The 17738-nt window shown below is 40.4% G+C and overlaps 2 protein-coding genes across 3 annotated transcripts in view; one reads left to right on the forward strand and one right to left on the reverse strand.

Annotated features, from left to right (window-relative positions):
- Positions 1 to 11928, reverse strand: part of LOC124855143 (aminopeptidase N-like) — a 29951-nt gene extending 18023 nt beyond the window's left edge. Inside the window, exons 1-10 of one of the 2 annotated variants that reach the window (XM_047344740.1) lie at positions 11634 to 11928; positions 11039 to 11136; positions 8322 to 8438; positions 7609 to 7795; positions 7397 to 7539; positions 5141 to 5277; positions 4862 to 4988; positions 2828 to 2982; positions 2640 to 2753; positions 980 to 1123 (exon numbers count right to left, since the gene is read on the reverse strand). In XM_047344740.1, the coding sequence (XP_047200696.1) occupies positions 980 to 1123; positions 2640 to 2753; positions 2828 to 2982; positions 4862 to 4988; positions 5141 to 5277; positions 7397 to 7539; positions 7609 to 7795; positions 8322 to 8438; positions 11039 to 11136; positions 11634 to 11773 (1362 nt within the window). In that variant the 5' untranslated portion in view covers positions 11774 to 11928. The remainder of the gene's footprint in view (positions 1 to 979; positions 1124 to 2639; positions 2754 to 2827; positions 2983 to 4861; positions 4989 to 5140; positions 5278 to 7396; positions 7540 to 7608; positions 7796 to 8321; positions 8439 to 11038; positions 11137 to 11633) is intronic. The other variant, XM_047344731.1, reaches the window with a different exon arrangement.
- A 1202-nt stretch (positions 11929 to 13130) lies between these two features.
- On the forward strand, positions 13131 to 13959 carry LOC124855263 (COMM domain-containing protein 9-like). The gene is made up of 2 exons (XM_047344992.1): positions 13131 to 13319; positions 13446 to 13959. The coding sequence occupies exons 1-2, from the start codon at positions 13200 to 13202 to the stop codon at positions 13581 to 13583; spliced, it is 258 nt and encodes an 85-aa protein (XP_047200948.1). The 5' UTR covers positions 13131 to 13199; the 3' UTR covers positions 13584 to 13959.
- Positions 13960 to 17738: the final 3779 nt, after the last annotated feature.

A 17738-nucleotide genomic window follows, 5' to 3' on the forward strand; every position in this document is an offset into this window, starting at 1 on the left:
GGAAGATGGCAATGTTTACGCTAAGTATAAGATAAGATTTATGCCACAATGTGCAGGGTTCAAATTCAACAGTCAACATGTCTAGGAAGGAATTACTACAGGTTTCACCTCAGCTCCTCTGTGAGTTTGGGTTTCATGGAAATTACTATAATTTCTACCTTTGAACAGAAAGCTAGGCGGACCTCGCTTTGTGCGATTTAGTGGCTAAAGACCTCTTCTGACCAACTGACCAACAAATAGAGCAACAAGGAAAAGGAGCATCCAGCATTTTGTATGGGGTAGCATAATGGTATAGGGTTGTATCAGTGCCCTTTGTAATGCTTATTTTCACTTCAGTGATGGCAACATAAATGCAGAAACACCCATTTGCAGCCATCAAGATCACATCTTTTCCAGGGAAACCAATGCAATCCTCACAAAACCAATGGAAAACCACATTCCAAAGGCATCTCAGGAAACCAGGGTATGGCTACCAGACTGGCCATTCTGCAGTCTTGGTCGGTAGAAAGTTTTAGAATTTAGGAACCAGAATTGCAGTGACGACGCCACACTGTTTAGACCAGTTAAGACAGGTTGGCATTCAAAATAAAAAAAACATTACTGGAACTCTTCGTGGTCAGGGATCCTTTATGCCAGAATGGATTTAAGCGTGGGGAATGGGAATGAGAACATTACAAAGTGGGGAAACATTTCAATAAAACTGCATCTTTTAAGGAATGTGTTGCAGCTAAAATACAAGAGTGAATTAAATATATTACAGGAAATTAAGTGTCTTGCCTTCAGACTTGCTGACAAGAAAGAGTCAAGAGAAATTCAGAAATCATTGTGGGATTTTTGTTGCAGCTTTTTTGACCTCGGAAGATTTTCATTGACTAGTTAAGGAGTAAACAAAGTTTGAGTGAACTTTGTTTGTACACTTTAAAACAATTAAACTTAAACCGGCATGTTGCTATTGTCTGGACAGCCTCGCTGTGTGTACCTTGCTGTAGGAGATGGTGTCAAACTGCTCCATGATCTGTCCTGGGAGGGTGATGCTGTCTTCTTTAGAAGTCAAAGGATGTGAGGATGGCAAGGCATCAACTGCAAAAACTTTGTGCACATCGTCCAAAACGATCAAGTCTTTCTGAATCAAACAGATGGGAATAAACTCAGATACGTGAATAACATGACTAAATTGTGCTGACTAAATTGACTAAACAGTGCTGTAAAACAGATTTCTTCTGGTTTTGCGTTTCCATCACACTTAAAGGTTTGAGATCATTAAACAACTTATAGTATTGGATAAAGATTACCTGAGTAATTACAAACAGCAGTTTTCAAATGATGATTTCATTCCTTAAGGGAAAAAAGCTTTCCCACCTGACCCTATCCGAAAAAGTAATTTCCCCCTAAACCTAATAACTAGTTGTGCCACCCTTGGCAACAACTGACATCAAGAGTTTGTGACAATGAGTCTTTACTCAGGAATTTTGACCCACACGGCTTGGCAGAAATGTTTCACTTGATCCATGTTGGAGGATATGAATGGCGTGTTGAAGGTCGTAGTACAGTATCTGAATTGGATTTAAGTCCAGACTTCGGCTTGGCCACTCCAAACATTTATTTAGCTTTTTTTGAGTCATTCAGAGGAGGCCTTGCTACTGTGCTACAGAACCAAAGTGTATGGACTTAAGGTTCTGTACTGATGGCTCGACTGTCTCCTGCAGGATGTTCATAATTCCAACAGTTGTGTAAAGCTGTCCAGAAATCAGCTCCAAACCATCATACTACCACCACCATGTTTGACTGTCAATAGGATGTTCTGTTCTGAAATGCTGTTAGTTTTAGCTCAGATGTAACCGGAACCACCACTCCCAAATGTGTCACTTGAGTCAACAGAATATTTTCCCAAAGGTCTTGAAGATAATCAAGATGTGTTTTGGTAAACCTGAGATGAAGCTGTATGTTTTTTGGGTCAGCAGTGTTTTTGGCCTTAGAAATCTCCACTGGACGCCATTTTTGCTCAGTCTCTCCTCCTTATTGTTGAATCTTGAACTCTGACCTTAACTGAGCCAAGTGAGGCCTGCAGGGTTTTAGATCTTCAATGTGCTAGTCATCAATGTGCTCTTGGAGTAATTTTGGTAGACCAGCCTCTCCTGGGAAGGTTCGTCACTGCAGCATGGTTTCTCCAGTTGTGGATTATGGTTCTCAATTTGGTTCGCTGGCATCCCTGAGTCCCAGAAAAGGCTTTATACCCCCTTACAGACTGATAGATGCCTTTATTTTTGTACCGTTTTGTATTTTTATTTTGAGGTGTTGCTTTTTGTGATGTTTTAGCCACTGGAGAGATTCTGTTTCAATTAATTAATATACCTGCAGGTCAGGTGATAATCAGGCCTGTTTGGCTTGTGAAATTGAGCCCAGCTTTCTAAAACATGTAGTTTAATCACAGTTAATTTATGACTGAACAAAGCAGGACAACTACTTTTTCCCAGAAAACTGTTCAGGTTTACTCAGGTTATCTTCATCTAAAATCAAGATTTGTTCAATTATCTAATATACTCAAGTGTGACAAAAACAGAAAAAATCTGTATTAAGGGATAAACTTTGACACAGAACTGTATGTACTGTAAAGCCTGAACATATTACTGCCTCCTTACCACATTCCAGTCAGGTTCTGCGTAGTCAGCTCCCAGGTAGGATACGTACGAAGCAAAGCCTTCGTTCAGCCAGACCTCATTCCACCAGTGCAGTGTCACCAGGTTACCAAACCACTGCAGCACACCAGGGAAACATTTGTTGGGTCTCTAATCCATGAGGTTTTCAGTTTAAAAAGGAAAATAATTACCATATGTGCCAGTTCATGAGCAATGATGGTGGCTGTGGTTTCTTTATCACTGTTGGAGGAGGTCTCTGGATCATAGAGGAGATTGGTTTCTCTATATGTGACCAGTCCCCAGTTCTCCATCGCACCAAAGTAAAAGTCTGGTAGAGCGATTTGATCTGTGAATCGGAGTTGAAAAACGCAAGACAACTTGAAGGATTTGTATGCTTTCAAAGGGGAAATTGAATCAAATCTGTAAATAGTTGTTTCACTAAATGATATTTATTGCATAAATATAATTTAGTGAAACTTCCTCTTCCTCAAAACATTCCATGTGACCCATTTCTCTGATGTAAAATGTAAATAGCTTGTTATTTTTGTCAATAACCAGAGAAAAGACGTGATTTTTGTGAGTTGGAGTTGAGTTGTCATCCTTGGTTAATGCCGGCTCCAAAAAAATGTTGAAGAGCAAGGAATGCCATTACTTTCCTATTGTTTATTAGTAAAAATGGAAGAAGAAGGCTTTTTGGAATATGAAAAAATGACTGAAGACATTGTGGAATTAATGGATATTCAGCCATACCAGCATGAACCTAAACAGCTGGATCTCCTGAATGAACTCGCTTTCAGGTTCGCGATGCGCCCAATGATTGAGTTGAGAAAGTGGAATGGTGAGAACCGATAACTCCCCATATCATCATACAATGTGTGGATTTAGTGCATTAATGGGAATTTCGATTCAGGCAGTTTGAAGAGGAATGCTAGTATTTTTTATAAAATAGCATATGACCTGTTAGCATGGCGCAGCTAACAAATATGTTTAGGTTTAGAAATATGTTCCGTTTGAGGTGCCGGTGCGTCTTTTCTTTTTCCTTTTTATAAACTGCATGAAGGATTTGAGGCCAACTGCCTGAATAGATGGATGTCCTATGCATACGTCCTATGAATATCTTCAGGAAGATGGTCCCGTTAGGAACAACGAACAATGTGATGAATATGTGACTTATTCCTAAAAACAAATTACCCCCAACAATTTGTATTTGTAACATCAACGATGTCAAGATAAAAATGTTATTAATAGTCATACATTAAAGTAATTAATTATTGATTGTGAATTATTAATAGTTAATAATAATAATTGGGCTGCACGGTGGCGCAGTTGGTAGCACTGTTGCCTTGCAGCAAGAAGGTCCTGGGTTCGACGCTTGGCTGGGGGTCTTTCTGCATGGAGTTTCCATGTTCTCCCCATGCATGTGTGGGTTCTCTCCGGGTACTCCGGCTTCCTCCCACAGTCCAAAAACATGCCTGTTAGGTTAATTGGTCTCTCTAAATTGCCCCTAGGTGTGAATGAGTGTGTGCATGGTTGTTCATCCTGTATGTCTCTGTGTTCCCCTGGATTGGCGACCTGTCCAGGGTGAACCCTGCCTCTCGCCCGTAGCCTGCTGGAGATAGGAACCAGCTCCCCTGTGACCCACTATGGAATAAGCGGATAGAAGATGAATAGTTGATAATTAATAACTGCATTTCTTTGTGTCTTTGTGGGTTATGTCTAGTTTGCAAATGGAGTATATTTGTTCATTAAAGCACCAAAAAAAATTGCAGTCTGTGTATTTATTTCAGTGTTTTCCTATTTCATTTTTGTTCAGTATTATGATGCGATCTTTTTTTGCAGAAGAGTTTTTTTGATACTTAAAATGAAGTCAGTACATTTTTTTTTATTTCTAAAATTTACAACTAGCACATTTTATGATTTTCTTTCAATTGATGTTAGTTTTCAAAACATTTCCCACTTTCTCACAAGCTTATTTCACTGCCCTTCTTTGAGATTTTCTGCTGTGGTTCTCTGACCTTTTATCTAACAAATGAAGAAAGACAAAATACTTCTAGCAGGGCATTTAGAAATTCACACCAAGGTTGAAAATGATAACTTAAAAAAAGCTTTAAATTTGGATTGGCCCAGAATGGCTGTTTTAAACCAGTCCACAGATGTGGGCTCATTTCCCCTTTAAGGCATGACTTAGCAGAGCTCCTTTATAGGACACCATGTGGAAGACTCACCTGACTTCCTCAGAGGGTAGGAGATGTCATAGTAGGACTGGAAGAAGTCCAGTATGGGTCCAGTTACATTAAGAGCGTAGTTGCCCTGTCCCTGCTCAATGGTCTTCCTGCGAGCCCAGATTCGAATCTGAACACAAAATGAACCAGGGAAAACTACAAACATCACAGGATAGAGATTGGTGAAAACATAAATTAACCAGTTTGAAACCAATTATCAATTTGATTCCCTGAAATCCCTCAAGATAATACGATACGGGATAACAGTGTAAGATGTCAGACCTGAATGTTTCCTTGTGTTGTGTTCAGGTGAGCGTAGTCAGACACGATGATGGCCAGCAGGTAGGTGGACATCTTCTTGGTCGCTTCAAACCTTGTCTGCAGCAGAGCCTGTCCGTCAATAGTGATGGCTGCACTATCTAAAGAGTATAAATAGTTAAAAGATTAAAATAAAATGGTGCTCATTAATTCCATTTGAATGATGTTGGAGTTAAAGATAAAACTAGGCAAGTTGTTCTCTCCAGGTACTCCAGCATCCTGCACCACCAGATCCAAATCACTGGTCTGTCATTTTGTTTATCCAGAACAAATGTTCTGATGAAATAAATAAAAAAAATGCTCATTCATCTTTGGCCCTAGACCCCTTGGTACCATAAACACCACCTAATGCTCAAACACGGTGTTTGTTATGGACATCCCATGCTGCTTGGATTCAGATCATGACATCTGTTCTTTCCAGACTCAACTTTCCAGACTTACTCCATAGATTCCCAGGCAGAGTTAAAATCCCAGAGAGAAGGATAAAATCCCTATATGTTATTTGCAGGTCAAAGCTGCAAAGAGGTGGTCCTCTCTCATTCACCAGAAAGAACGTCAACCCTGAGGCATTCAGCAATCTTAGGGAAATATGTACACATAACGTACACACCAATCTGATGCATCTCTCCGTTGGCAATCCAGAATAGGAAAGATGCAGTTTGTGGGTGGAGGTGAGTTCAAATACATGTAATAAGTACTTGCCAACCTCACACACCAGCACCGGCTCCTTTTCCAACAGTGCCTGGTGTCACATCCCCACATCCAGATTATAATGCTGGACATTGGCAAGCCCTGACCCCCACCCCCACCCCCACCATGTGCCATGTGAGTCAACTAGTTGACTCACATGGGATTTAACCCTGACAGGCTTCTTTATAGGTTGATGGGCCTATGTGGAGGGGACTTTTTGTTGCTTCTGTGGGCCGAGCCTTGCAGAGCCCCAACAATCAAGGCTTTAGAGTGTTAAACAAAGCAAAGTAATGGCAAGACAGAGCAGGAGATGGACATACTTGTTTAGGCTTTGTCAGTAATGGGGATATTGCTGCAGTCTGCTTGAATGAAGAAGAAGTTGAGCCAAAACGTCATGGACTTAGTAGTTCATCTTTGTTCCAAACCTCACCTACAGTCATGAGATATAGATCACAATATCCTAGTTATGAAATTTAAAAGTTTTCTCCGTAGGGTGGATGGTTTTGCCTTCAGGTCAAAATAAGAAGCTGCATCATAAAAGGAGCCAAATGAGGTTGATGTGGGATCTGAGGAGGATTCTTCCTGAGCACCCTCCTTTGTGGCCCACTGGGAGGAGACCCTGGGGCAGACGCAGAACCCAGAAGGAGCTGGACAGTGTGGCTGGGTAGAGGCCTGTCTGGATTTCTCTCCTGAACTTTTATCTCAAACGCAAAATCCCAGACAACACCGAAACAATAGACTGATAGATTGAAATGTGCACCTGTGCTGTTCGGGGTTGTTGATTATTTATGTAATTGGAGTTGCATTTTCTTTCAGAGGTTTTACCTTCATTTTATGCCTTATTTGTTGTTTTAATCAATTTAAGTGACACGTTAGTTGCTCTTGTTGTAATACTGTCTTTAAATCATGTTGCTCTGTCTTTGTGTTGTTTCTCAACAGTTTTTCCTCCATGTCCAGAATAAACACAGGTTTTCCCTGTGTGGTCCATTACTGGATATAAATCACTTGATTTATTTTGACCTAGTTGCGCAGCTGACTCACCTAAGCAGCAATAAATTAACTCTCTCTCATTAGTCCCTGGATCAGATATTTATCATTGCTCTTTTAAGTCCCTGATTCTCACATTTTCTCACAAGCTTATTTCACTGCCCTTCTTTGAGATTTTCTGCTGTGGTTCTCTGACCTTTTATCTAACAAATGAAAAAAGGCAAAATACTTCTAGCAGGGCATTTAGAAATTCACACCAAGGTTGAAAATGATAACTTAAAAAAAGCTTTAAATTTGGATTGGCCCAGAATGGCTGTTTTAAACCAGTCCACAGATGTGGACTCATTTCTGGTCAAACCATTGAAAAATAAAATGTTTACCTTTCCAGATCCTGTTTAATTAAACAGAGGTTGTAGAGATAAATCTGATATGACTTGTTGGAGGAGAACTGATTTAATGTTGACTTTCATTCCAGATCCTGCATTACACTGATAAATAAGGAATAAAGCTGCAGGTTTATGTTGTTAGAGTTTGTTTTCATACCTGTTTCCATGCCATTGGACAGGGCGATAGTTCCAGGTGGGTGAAGGAGGGTTATGTGGAAAACTGCTTTCATGGCCGGCTCATCAAAACAAGGAAAGGTTTTCCTGGCATGAGTGGGATGCATCTGGGAGGTTGCAATTATCCTGTGAAGAGTTTCAACTTTAAATCCAACTGTTTAAAAAGAAACATTGAAACAGAGCCAAAAAACCTACTTTCTAGCTCCATCTTCTTCATATTCGCTTCTATAAAATCCAGCCAGGTCATCAGCAAGCTCTCCTGTGAACTCAGTGTACAGCTGATACTTCTGTCCTGGAGTTAATTTGCTCCTCAGCTGAATGACCAGATACTGTGTTTCAAGCTGCAGCCAAACTGACTTGATGTTGGGAGCAGATTCAGCTCCTGGAAAAACACATTGAGAATGAGAGGAATATGGTGAATTACCTTAAAACTAGTGATCCAGCAGCTGGCAGAACCACATTTAGGGCAATAACTCTGTCGTAGTTTTCTTCCTGACTCTCATAATGTGGAGGATTTTTGTCTCACTTTGCTTCCAACATTGTTTCAGTTCATCCAAAGTTTGCAGGCATTTGTTTATGCTTTGCTCTCTGAAGATCATCACAACATTTCAATCTGACTGAGGTCTGGACTTTGACTGGGCCATTTTAGCACAATGGGACCGGATTATAATTTCCATTATTTATATTAAAACATTTCACCAGTTGGAATAAACTTAACTTGACTTCACTGTTTTATAAATTGGATTTGTCTGTATGATTGGAGTGATGTGACTATTTGATTTGTTTTCTTGTAAATGCCTTGGGACATATTTGTTGTTGGGAATTGGTTATACATTAATAAGCTGAAGCGAATTGAGACGAATTTAGCCGAATGAGAGAGACATGTTTTTCATGAATGCTTTCTGTACCTCCAGCAGTTAGCTTGACCAAGTGTCCATCTTTCATCTCTGTGTAGTTTAGTTTGTTAGAGTGAATCAGAATCAGATCTGTTGCTTTCACACATTCAAACTGCACGGTGGACCAACCTGGTGAGAGATCAGGAAAAAATGTGTGAAGACATACAAGGTCAACAGTATTTACACTGATTCTAACAACATAAACCAAACAAAATGCAAGACCCAAACAATTTTCTTCATATTTCATCTCCTGATCACCTATTGAAGCCAGTTAAAGGAAAATTGGCCTACTAGGTTGTGCATTACTATAGGAGTTATGAAGTATGTTTATCAGTGCATCTAGCAGCAGTTCTAGAAAGGCTACCTAAACTTTTCCTGAGGTCATTTAAGATGGACTGAGGGGAAGTGTAAATGATTTGTTTTAAAGGTCTACCTTATTTCAGCAGCACATACTCACATATAGCTTGGCTAAAAAGTATGTGTAGTTATGGTCGTTGGGTCACTGGGGTAACAGGTACAGGATTAAAACCCAGACCTTTTCTCTGTGACAATCTCTGGCTTATTCTGGGAGATGCCAAGGCATTCTGACTGAAAAACAGAAGTGAGCAGGGGGCAGGGAGCATCAACATTCAAAGTCAACTTTGCCAGGGAAGTTGACACTCCACAATGGTCCTCCCTGCCCTCCATACAACTCAGAAGAAGCAGGTTAACTTCAATATGCTCAGAACCTTTAGCATTTCTGACAAAATCTTTTTTAGCTTATGAACTCTCCTTCCACCAAGGAGGACATGGTGACCAGAAGAGCTCCTTCCATCACACATCAAGATCCTCAGCCCGGGTCTGCAGTTGGCCCACACCAAACACACCTAGCATGGTACTCTTCTTTCCTTGTCTGGGTTGCTGAACATTTGGGCCAACCAAACGACCGTCTCCATACCCTCTTCAAATTTCGACCCCACAGGTTTTTGCTTCTTCTACAGAAGCCACAATCCTTTTGCCACCCCATACCTTCAGGCTGTGTCAGGAGTCCCCCCACAAGCAACCAGGCCCTAAAGGCCCCCTTTTTCAGCTTGACAGCGTTCAACATGCTCAGTTTTCACCCAGGGGTCTTCTAGTTGAGCTTGTTATGAGAAAATTATTTTTTTAAGTGCTCTGACCTCTGTGTTTTATTACTCAGAGGTGACCTTCCCTTTACCTCTCTCCTCTGACCTACTTAAGAGTAGATGGACTCTAAATTCAAATGCTGGAGAGTTTTATGGTTAGCACTCCTTGAAGTGTTATAACTCAAGGGAGGGTAGATGGGTGCTCTCATGAATAACTTTGTTACCTCTGAGGGTCTGGGGACCATATTTCTAAACTCTTTTAAGTTGAGATAACACCCTCATTCTGGTATAAATTCTGTTCGTGGCTCTGCTTCTCTGACTTGCTCAGTGACAGAGTCTTCAGATGCTGTATGCCTTTGAATAAACTTATAAAGACAAAGTCTGGTCTTTCTCTTGTTAATGAGTTGTCTTCTCTCCCACTTTGATAAGAAAATTCATGCCAGAGCTTTCAGAAGCTTTATCTGCAGAGAGGATCTTTGACATGGCCCATTTACATACAGATTCCCAACCTTCCTGGGGACATGGGAGAATCTCTCCTGAAAGTGTGAGTTGAAAATATCCTCAACATGTCCCTATTCCAGGGTTACCCAGTTCACCCACACTCCTTGTTTGGATTTACCAAGTCTGTCCCGTGCCCTTACTTACCATCTGATTCAGCACACCACAAGGTGGTGATCAGTTGCCAGCTCTGACCCACTCTTCACCTGAGTGTTTGAGACATAATGCCTGCGGTCTGATGATACATCAGCCAAGGGGTTGTGGTACCTAGACTACTGAATCTCCTTATGCATGAACAAAGTGTTCATTCTGGACAGTGCATGCATCAGCATTAATACCAATAACAAAAACAGACCTTGAGATCTTTTAATGGAGGTCGTACCTCCCTCTCACACCCCTCTGGGTAGCTCCATCATTGCCTGCATGGGCATTGGAGTCCTTAAGGAACAAAAGGGAATCCTGAGATGCCCCCCTCTTCCAACACATCATCGAGAGACTCCAAGAAGCCTGGGTATCCTCACCAGACCCTCTCCAGGAGATAAACACAGCCCAGACTGTGTGTGAAGGTGATTCCAACTATGTCTAGAAAGGGTAGGCCTCAAGTCTTGAGAATCAATTGGAACTGGGACTAACATCACAATTCTCCTGGAAACGTTTAATTTACATTCAGAAAGAACTCTGGTTGACTAGCTCATTTAAACCACGTAAACATTTTTTACCCTGCCTCTTAGAAGAATCGTAAACTAGAATCACTAAGAACCAGAAGTGAAATAAGGAATTGGAACTGGACCCAGAATCATTCAAATTCAAACGATGCCAAAACCCTAATGTCCAGCTGGTACCGCTCATCCTCACATACCAGGTTTTGCTAGTTATGGAGGCAGATCGTGACACCAGGAATCAGCACACCCTCATCTGCCCTTCGGCTCTCACAGCAACTGACCTAGACAACCTTTCCGACAAATGATTGGCCTAAATTTTTACGTTTTCATTTAAAATGCAATTACAATTTCAACTGGAATCTTGGAACGTTTTACTAATGCTTCTGTACATTTTCTCCAGACTGAGGAATATATTGCCTTATTTACAGCAGTTTGTTGCAGTTTTAGGGTGAAAACGTTTACTCACCGGTGAAAATGTAGAGGCTAGAGTTTGGGTTGGGCATGAGTTGAGGCCACAGAGTGATGTTGTAAAACTCAGGGATTAAAACTGTGGGCAGACGATACCTGAAGGGATAAGTATAAAAATTAAACAAAATGACACTAAGTGTGACACTACCTAAAGGCAGGTTAGATGAAAGTTTTTCTTTTTCATTTTATTTTTGTTGGTAAAATTTCTTTGAATTTGGTGGGAATTCCTTTTTGCCGCTGTCAGACCTTCAGCTCTGCTTTCTGGATGCATTGGCGTATGAGTCTGATTTATTTACACATATGAGCAGAATAGGAAACAGAGAAAAATGATATTTTAGTCCTAAGCATTCCTCTGTTTTAGATACATTTTTCTAAACCCAGTCCCTGCAGAATAACCTGTTGCAAACTGTATTGAATATGAATAAGCTGACATATTTTAATGCTGATCAGCTCAAGTTTCCTTAAAAAAAAAGAGAAACTCTAATGTTGTTTTGTTGCATGACTCTTCTTCTGCTTGATGTGTGGATCTCCTGCACCTCTGCATGTTTCATCAGAACATCCTGTTGTCCTTCATAGTGACGTTCATGTCCTACCTGTCCCAAGGAGCTGTGACGTTACCTCCTTTTCCTCCTGTGAAAGCAATAGTCCATAATGTGACGATGGTTGCCACAGAAACCAGGGCCAGGACAGCACAGAGAACACACAGCCAGCTGACTTTGAATCTTTTCCCCATTGTACTCCTATCTGCTGATGCAGATTAAAGCTCAGCTCCAGGTTTCAGAAGCAGATCAGTCTCTGTTCTGCTGCAGACGGCTGAATAAACCTAAGCTTGTCTGGTTAGGTGAGTCCCTGGAGGAATGAAAAGCAGAAGTGCCTGACAGCATTTAACCTCCCCCTCTGCTCCTCCACAAGGAGCTGCCAGTCTGAGGAATCTAATGGATGATATATTAGGTCATGGAAACTTTGGAGGGAACTGACTGCTGATAATTAGTGATAAACTACCGAGAAAAAATGTGTATGATCACCCTCCGGTCGTAAAACTCTGCAAGTCTGCTGAGAGTTCACACCAAGTGACGCAGGGATTTTTATTGTCTATGTTTGTCGGAGTTTAAGGGTCAAAAACTTCAAAACACTTCAGCGAATAGCAGCACACACTGGAAGAGACTATAGGCATTTTTGGTGATTTTCGAATTTTAGTTTTTGCTTAACTTTAGGTGTGTTGATCCAAATGGCATAAGGTTTGTCCAGACTGTTTATTTTGGCACAGATTTTATTCTTTTATACGCCTTAAAGCAATCTGTGTCCCTTTAGCATTTTTTGTGCCATTGACTAAAATTCGAAATTCAACTGTAAAATCCAATTAGTTATCATTACTTAAAAAAAGCATGCAAACCGATTGCACTTGAAAAAACAAGTAAAGATAACTAGGTATATTAAGTTGTAATAACTAGTGCTTCCTTTGTAGAGTACACTTAAACATGAGTTTAAGCAACTTAAACAATGAAGTAGAATGTCCTTGATAACTTACTTTAGATGCAGACTACTCAGAATTACTATTTTGATCTACTAAATTACTGCATGTAAAATTTAGGGTGTATTCACACTTGCCACGTTTGGTCCGCTTTAAACGAACCAGAGTTTGTTTCCCCCCTTGGTCCGGACCTTCTGTGCAAGTGTGAATACACTCAAGCGAACTCTGGTCCGGACCAAACTGTCAGGGTTTGCGTAGCGAAGGACCCCGGAATGCACACTAGCAGGCAGCATGATGGTAAGTGGAAAAAATATTTAATAACAAAAAAACTCACTCACTAGGAGGCAGGAACCAAAACAATAAACGGACAGGCATAACTGACATGGGCAGGCTGGCAAGACAGTCTTAGCTTGAACAGCAGGACATGAGCATGATCCAGAAAGCAAGACTTGAGCATGATTTGACAATGTTTCCGCGATGAATAACTGAACAGGTGTGTATACAGGTCCTTCTCAAAATATTAGCATATTATGATAAAGTTCATTATTTTCCATAATGTAATGATGAAAATTTAACATTCATATATTTTAGATTCATTGCTTCAATATTAGAAGCTGCAGAGTTGCTTTCAGGTTATAGTCAAGTGTATCCAGATGGATGAGTGCATAATCTAACAGAAAACAAATAAATGTTTGTGTTTGCAGTCTCCCTCCCTCAGCTGAAGGAGCTGGACTGGAGAGTTGACTTGGTAACTGGTTCTGACTCGGTTAGTCGGATGGCATTGCCAACCTGCTTGGTTCAGCTGAAGGTGAGAACCTGAATAACATAATAATAATATCTACAGAAGTCATGTGACCTTTGTGAATTTCTGCATCAATGGAAACATTAATTATACATTACGTGAAAATGAGTCTCATATGCGATACCTTTTTAGATGGAGGATCCATGTCCGTCAGCAGGTGGAGAGTCGATCTCTACAGTTACAGTGGAGCTGAGCAGGGAGTCACTGGACACCATACTGGACGGACTGGGACGTATCAGAGACCAGCTATCTGTGGTGGCTGGGAAGTGAGATGATTCTGTGGACCCACAGCGTCGTCCCCTGGTATCTTATCTGGACTAAAGGTTTCTCCTGTTCATGGTTTACACCTGAAAATGTGGATTAAGTTCAGATTTTTTCCCAAATGGGTCCAGTAGGTTTATCATTCTAATGATTTTTTTTTTTTTTGCTGAATCTGACCACAAAAACCTGCTGCTGTTTCATTTAGCTGCAGATCAGACCAGAAAAGTTAAAATTTTTAACATTCATTAAATATTTGAAAAATTATAATTTCACATTCTGTATATACATTTAATGTCATAGATTATTCTACTCAAACATCATTCATGTGTAAATGTGTTTTGTTCCATTTTTACTGTTATGAAAATAAACTAATAACACAGTCAGAGCCTTTGAGTGATGCATCTTTTTTATCCTCTCCTGTTTTAATGTATTTTGATGGGGTTTAGGCTTCACTTATAATGATGGACACCGACAGACTTACAGGTTTCAAAAAAGGCCTTCCAGCCTTGATGAGACATTTAAACCATTAACTTTCTGATCCTGGTGTGTTCACGCTGAAACTCCCTTACATTTAAATCTTTATATATTATGCTATGTATTTGGCAATTTAATGTCACAAAGTTTCTTGAATAGTTTGTTACATCTATAGAGCTCTTGACATTTCACCATATAATGATTCTTGGAGTAAGATACCTTTAACAGAAAAGCAGGGACTCTCTACCTGGCTTTCAGACTACAGGTCCTTCTCAAAATATTAGCATATTGTGATAAAGTTCATTATTTTCCATAATGTCATGATGAAAATTTAACATTCATATATTTTAGATTCATTGCACACTAACTGAAATATTTCAGGTCTTTTATTGTCTTAATACGGATGATTTTGGCATACAGCTCATGAAAACCCAAAATTCCTATCTCACAAAATTAGCATATCATTAAAAGGGTCTCTAAACGAGCTATGAACCTAATCATCTGAATCAACGAGTTAACTCTAAACACCTGCAAAAGATTCCTGAGGCCTTTAAAACTCCCAGCCTGGTTCATCACTCAAAACCCCAATCATGGGTAAGACTGCCGACCTGACTGCTGTCCAGAAGGCCACTATTGACACCCTCAAGCAAGAGGGTAAGACACAGAAAGAAATTTCTGAACGAATAGGCTGTTCCCAGAGTGCTGTATCAAGGCACCTCAGTGGGAAGTCTGTGGGAAGGAAAAAGTGTGGCAGAAAACGCTGCACAACGAGAAGAGGTGACCGGACCCTGAGGAAAATTGTGGAGAAGGGCCGATTCCAGACCTTGGGGGACCTGCGGAAGCAGTGGACTGAGTCTGGAGTAGAAACATCCAGAGCCACCGTGCACAGGCGTGTGCAGGAAATGGGCTACAGGTGCCGCATTCCCCAGGTCAAGCCACTTTTGAACCAGAAACAGCGGCAGAAGTGCCTGACCTGGGCTACAGAGAAGCAGCACTGGACTGTTGCTCAGTGGTCCAAAGTACTTTTTTCGGATGAAAGCAAATTCTGCATGTCATTCGGAAATCAAGGTGCCAGAGTCTGGAGGAAGACTGGGGAGAAGGAAATGCCAAAATGCCAGAAGTCCAGTGTCAAGTACCCACAGTCAGTGATGGTCTGGGGTGCCGTGTCAGCTGCTGGTGTTGGTCCACTGTGTTTTATCAAGGGCAGGGTCAATGCAGCTAGCTATCAGGAGATTTTGGAGCACTTCATGCTTCCATCTGCTGAAAAGCTTTATGGAGATGAAGATTTCATTTTTCAGCACGACCTGGCACCTGCTCACAGTGCCAAAACCACTGGTAAATGGTTTACTGACCATGGTATCACTGTGCTCAATTGGCCTGCCAACTCCCCTGACCTGAACCCCATAGAGAATCTGTGGGATATTGTGAAGAGAACATTGAGAGACTCAAGACCCAACACTCTGGATGAGCTACAGGCCGCTATCGAAGCATCCTGGGCCTCCATAAGACCTCAGCAGTGCCACAGGCTGATTGCCTCCATGCCACGCCGCATTGAAGCAGTCATTTCTGCAAAAGGATTCCCGACCAAGTATTGAATGCATAACTGTACATGATTATTTGAAGGTTGACGTTTTTTGTATTAAAAACACTTTTCTTTTATTGGTCGGATGAAATATGCTAATTTTGTGAGATAGGAATTTTGGGTTTTCATGAGCTGTATGCCAAAATCATCTGCATTAAGACAATAAAAGACCTGAAATATTTCAGTTAGTGTGCAATGAATCTAAAATATATGAATGTTAAATTTTCATCATGACATTATGGAAAATAATGAACTTTATCACAATATGCTAATATTTTGAGAAGGACCTGTATATGGAGTGTGAACCAGGTGGAGCAAGGAGACAGATTAGCTTGGAGCAGGTGAAAACATGGCTTGAGCAGAACGAACATCCAAGGATGAAAACTAATAGAAACAAAACTAAAAAAAAACATGAAACTAAAGCATAACCAGATCCAAAAACCAAACTTGACAAAACATGAACAAGACTAAAACATGACCAGAAAAATAAACAGAAACATGATTCAAAACTCCAACTGTGAAATAAGACCAACAAAACCCAAAAACACCCACAAATCATAACACAAATAACCGGACCGAGACCCACTTTTTGAGTTGGTCTCGGTCCGCTTCCAAACGGACTCTGGTGCGGTTCGCTTATGGTCTGAATATGAACCGGCCCCGATCCGAACCAACTACAAAAAGCATACATCTCTTTGAACATAAAAAGCAACCATAGCCGGTAGGAAAGGTGTGTGCTGTAAGGTATTCATACCTGATAAGCTGTGTGTTGCTTAGCAACGCTACTGGCAAGTTGCGGGACAAGGCACGTAGAGAACATCGGCGTTCTGCACGCATTCTCCGACGGGGTTCCAAACTTATAAATGGAAAGTCTCAAAGTCTGTGTTGAATGAGCTGCTCTTCACTCTCACAATAATATTGCAATGCAAGTAATTGTCACTTAATGAATACAAGTCTTAATTACATAATGTTGATAACCTAGTGAAGTTAAATAATATATGTATGTCTGGGCAGCTATTACAGTGTGTGAATACACTGCCATAGCAATTTGTTTTCTGTTTAATTTTACTTTCAGTGGCCCCTTTTCCATTTTTTGTAGACAGGTTCAATCTTTTGAAAAGCCCAAGGCGTTTAAATACAAATTTACCCCCGGTAATTTTACTCTACAGGGTAAATAGTACTGGTCTTGTGTGGGTCTTTCCGCATTTCCCCGGTATTGTTAAGGGTTGTGTGCAGCGGGGCCATTGCACCACCTGTTGCTGTGAGGGCGGTGATCAACATACAGACTTTAAATTAGCACTGATGATCAAACAAGTACAAGTTTAGTGAAGATTTTCCTTATACGTAAAAAATACACATTTCGCTAAGATTGTCTTTGTATGTAAACCTAACTTAGTAGAGTGTGAACTCTTTAATATTTTTCATAGTTTTATGCAGACGTCTCTGCAGGAGGAGAGACAACAGTTCCGGGTTTGGATGCAGTTTCCCAAAAGCTCCCAGTGATCCTCTTCACCCTCGTGTCCTGCCATCGTCTAATGTCTACACATCTTCTACTTTATTAAATATGTGCCTATTATACAGTCAAGGTATCAATTCCCTGTACTTCTGGACTGATTTTTTTTATTAAATAAAATTCTTACTAAAAACATTTTTCTGTTTGAGCTGTAGATGCCTGATGATTGTAAAATAAAAATAAGTGTGTTAATCAGTGTTTAGCAGTTATTGTAAATGAATCATGCAGTTGTAAAGCAACAACTCTGGCCAGATGCAGGTTGGTAAAAAATTAAATGTTAAATAATTTAAACTTTTCCTGCTTATTGATCCAGTGCAACTTAAGGAATAATGGAAGAAATCAATCAACTGTATAACTCAAAAGCTGCTCATCATCTATTATTTATCAGTTGAGACAAAAACTAATTTCTTAGCTAAGAATGTTTTTTAAAGAAGTGGTACCCTCTGCTGGACTGAAGGTGTATTTCTTCACAACTTCCCCATACCTCATTAAGCTGAATTAAAAAATTTAAATAAATGGTCTGTGGCCATTCTGGGCAATGGAAAAACAATGTACACAATTCCCTGGGATTCCTATTACCCGTGTAAAACAAATC

Source organism: Girardinichthys multiradiatus, chromosome 2 (genome assembly GCF_021462225.1).
Source record: "Girardinichthys multiradiatus isolate DD_20200921_A chromosome 2, DD_fGirMul_XY1, whole genome shotgun sequence".
Classification (NCBI taxonomy): domain Eukaryota; kingdom Metazoa; phylum Chordata; class Actinopteri; order Cyprinodontiformes; family Goodeidae; genus Girardinichthys; species Girardinichthys multiradiatus.

Excerpts from the sequence above, each read along its gene's own strand:
- LOC124855263 (XM_047344992.1), top strand. The coding sequence starts at position 13,200 with ATGTTTGTGTTTGCAGTCTCCCTCCCTCAGCTGAAGGAGCTGGACTGG. Across the intron at positions 13,320-13,445 it reads CCTGCTTGGTTCAGCTGAAG|ATGGAGGATCCATGTCCGTC; the intron begins GTGAGAACCTGA and ends ATACCTTTTTAG.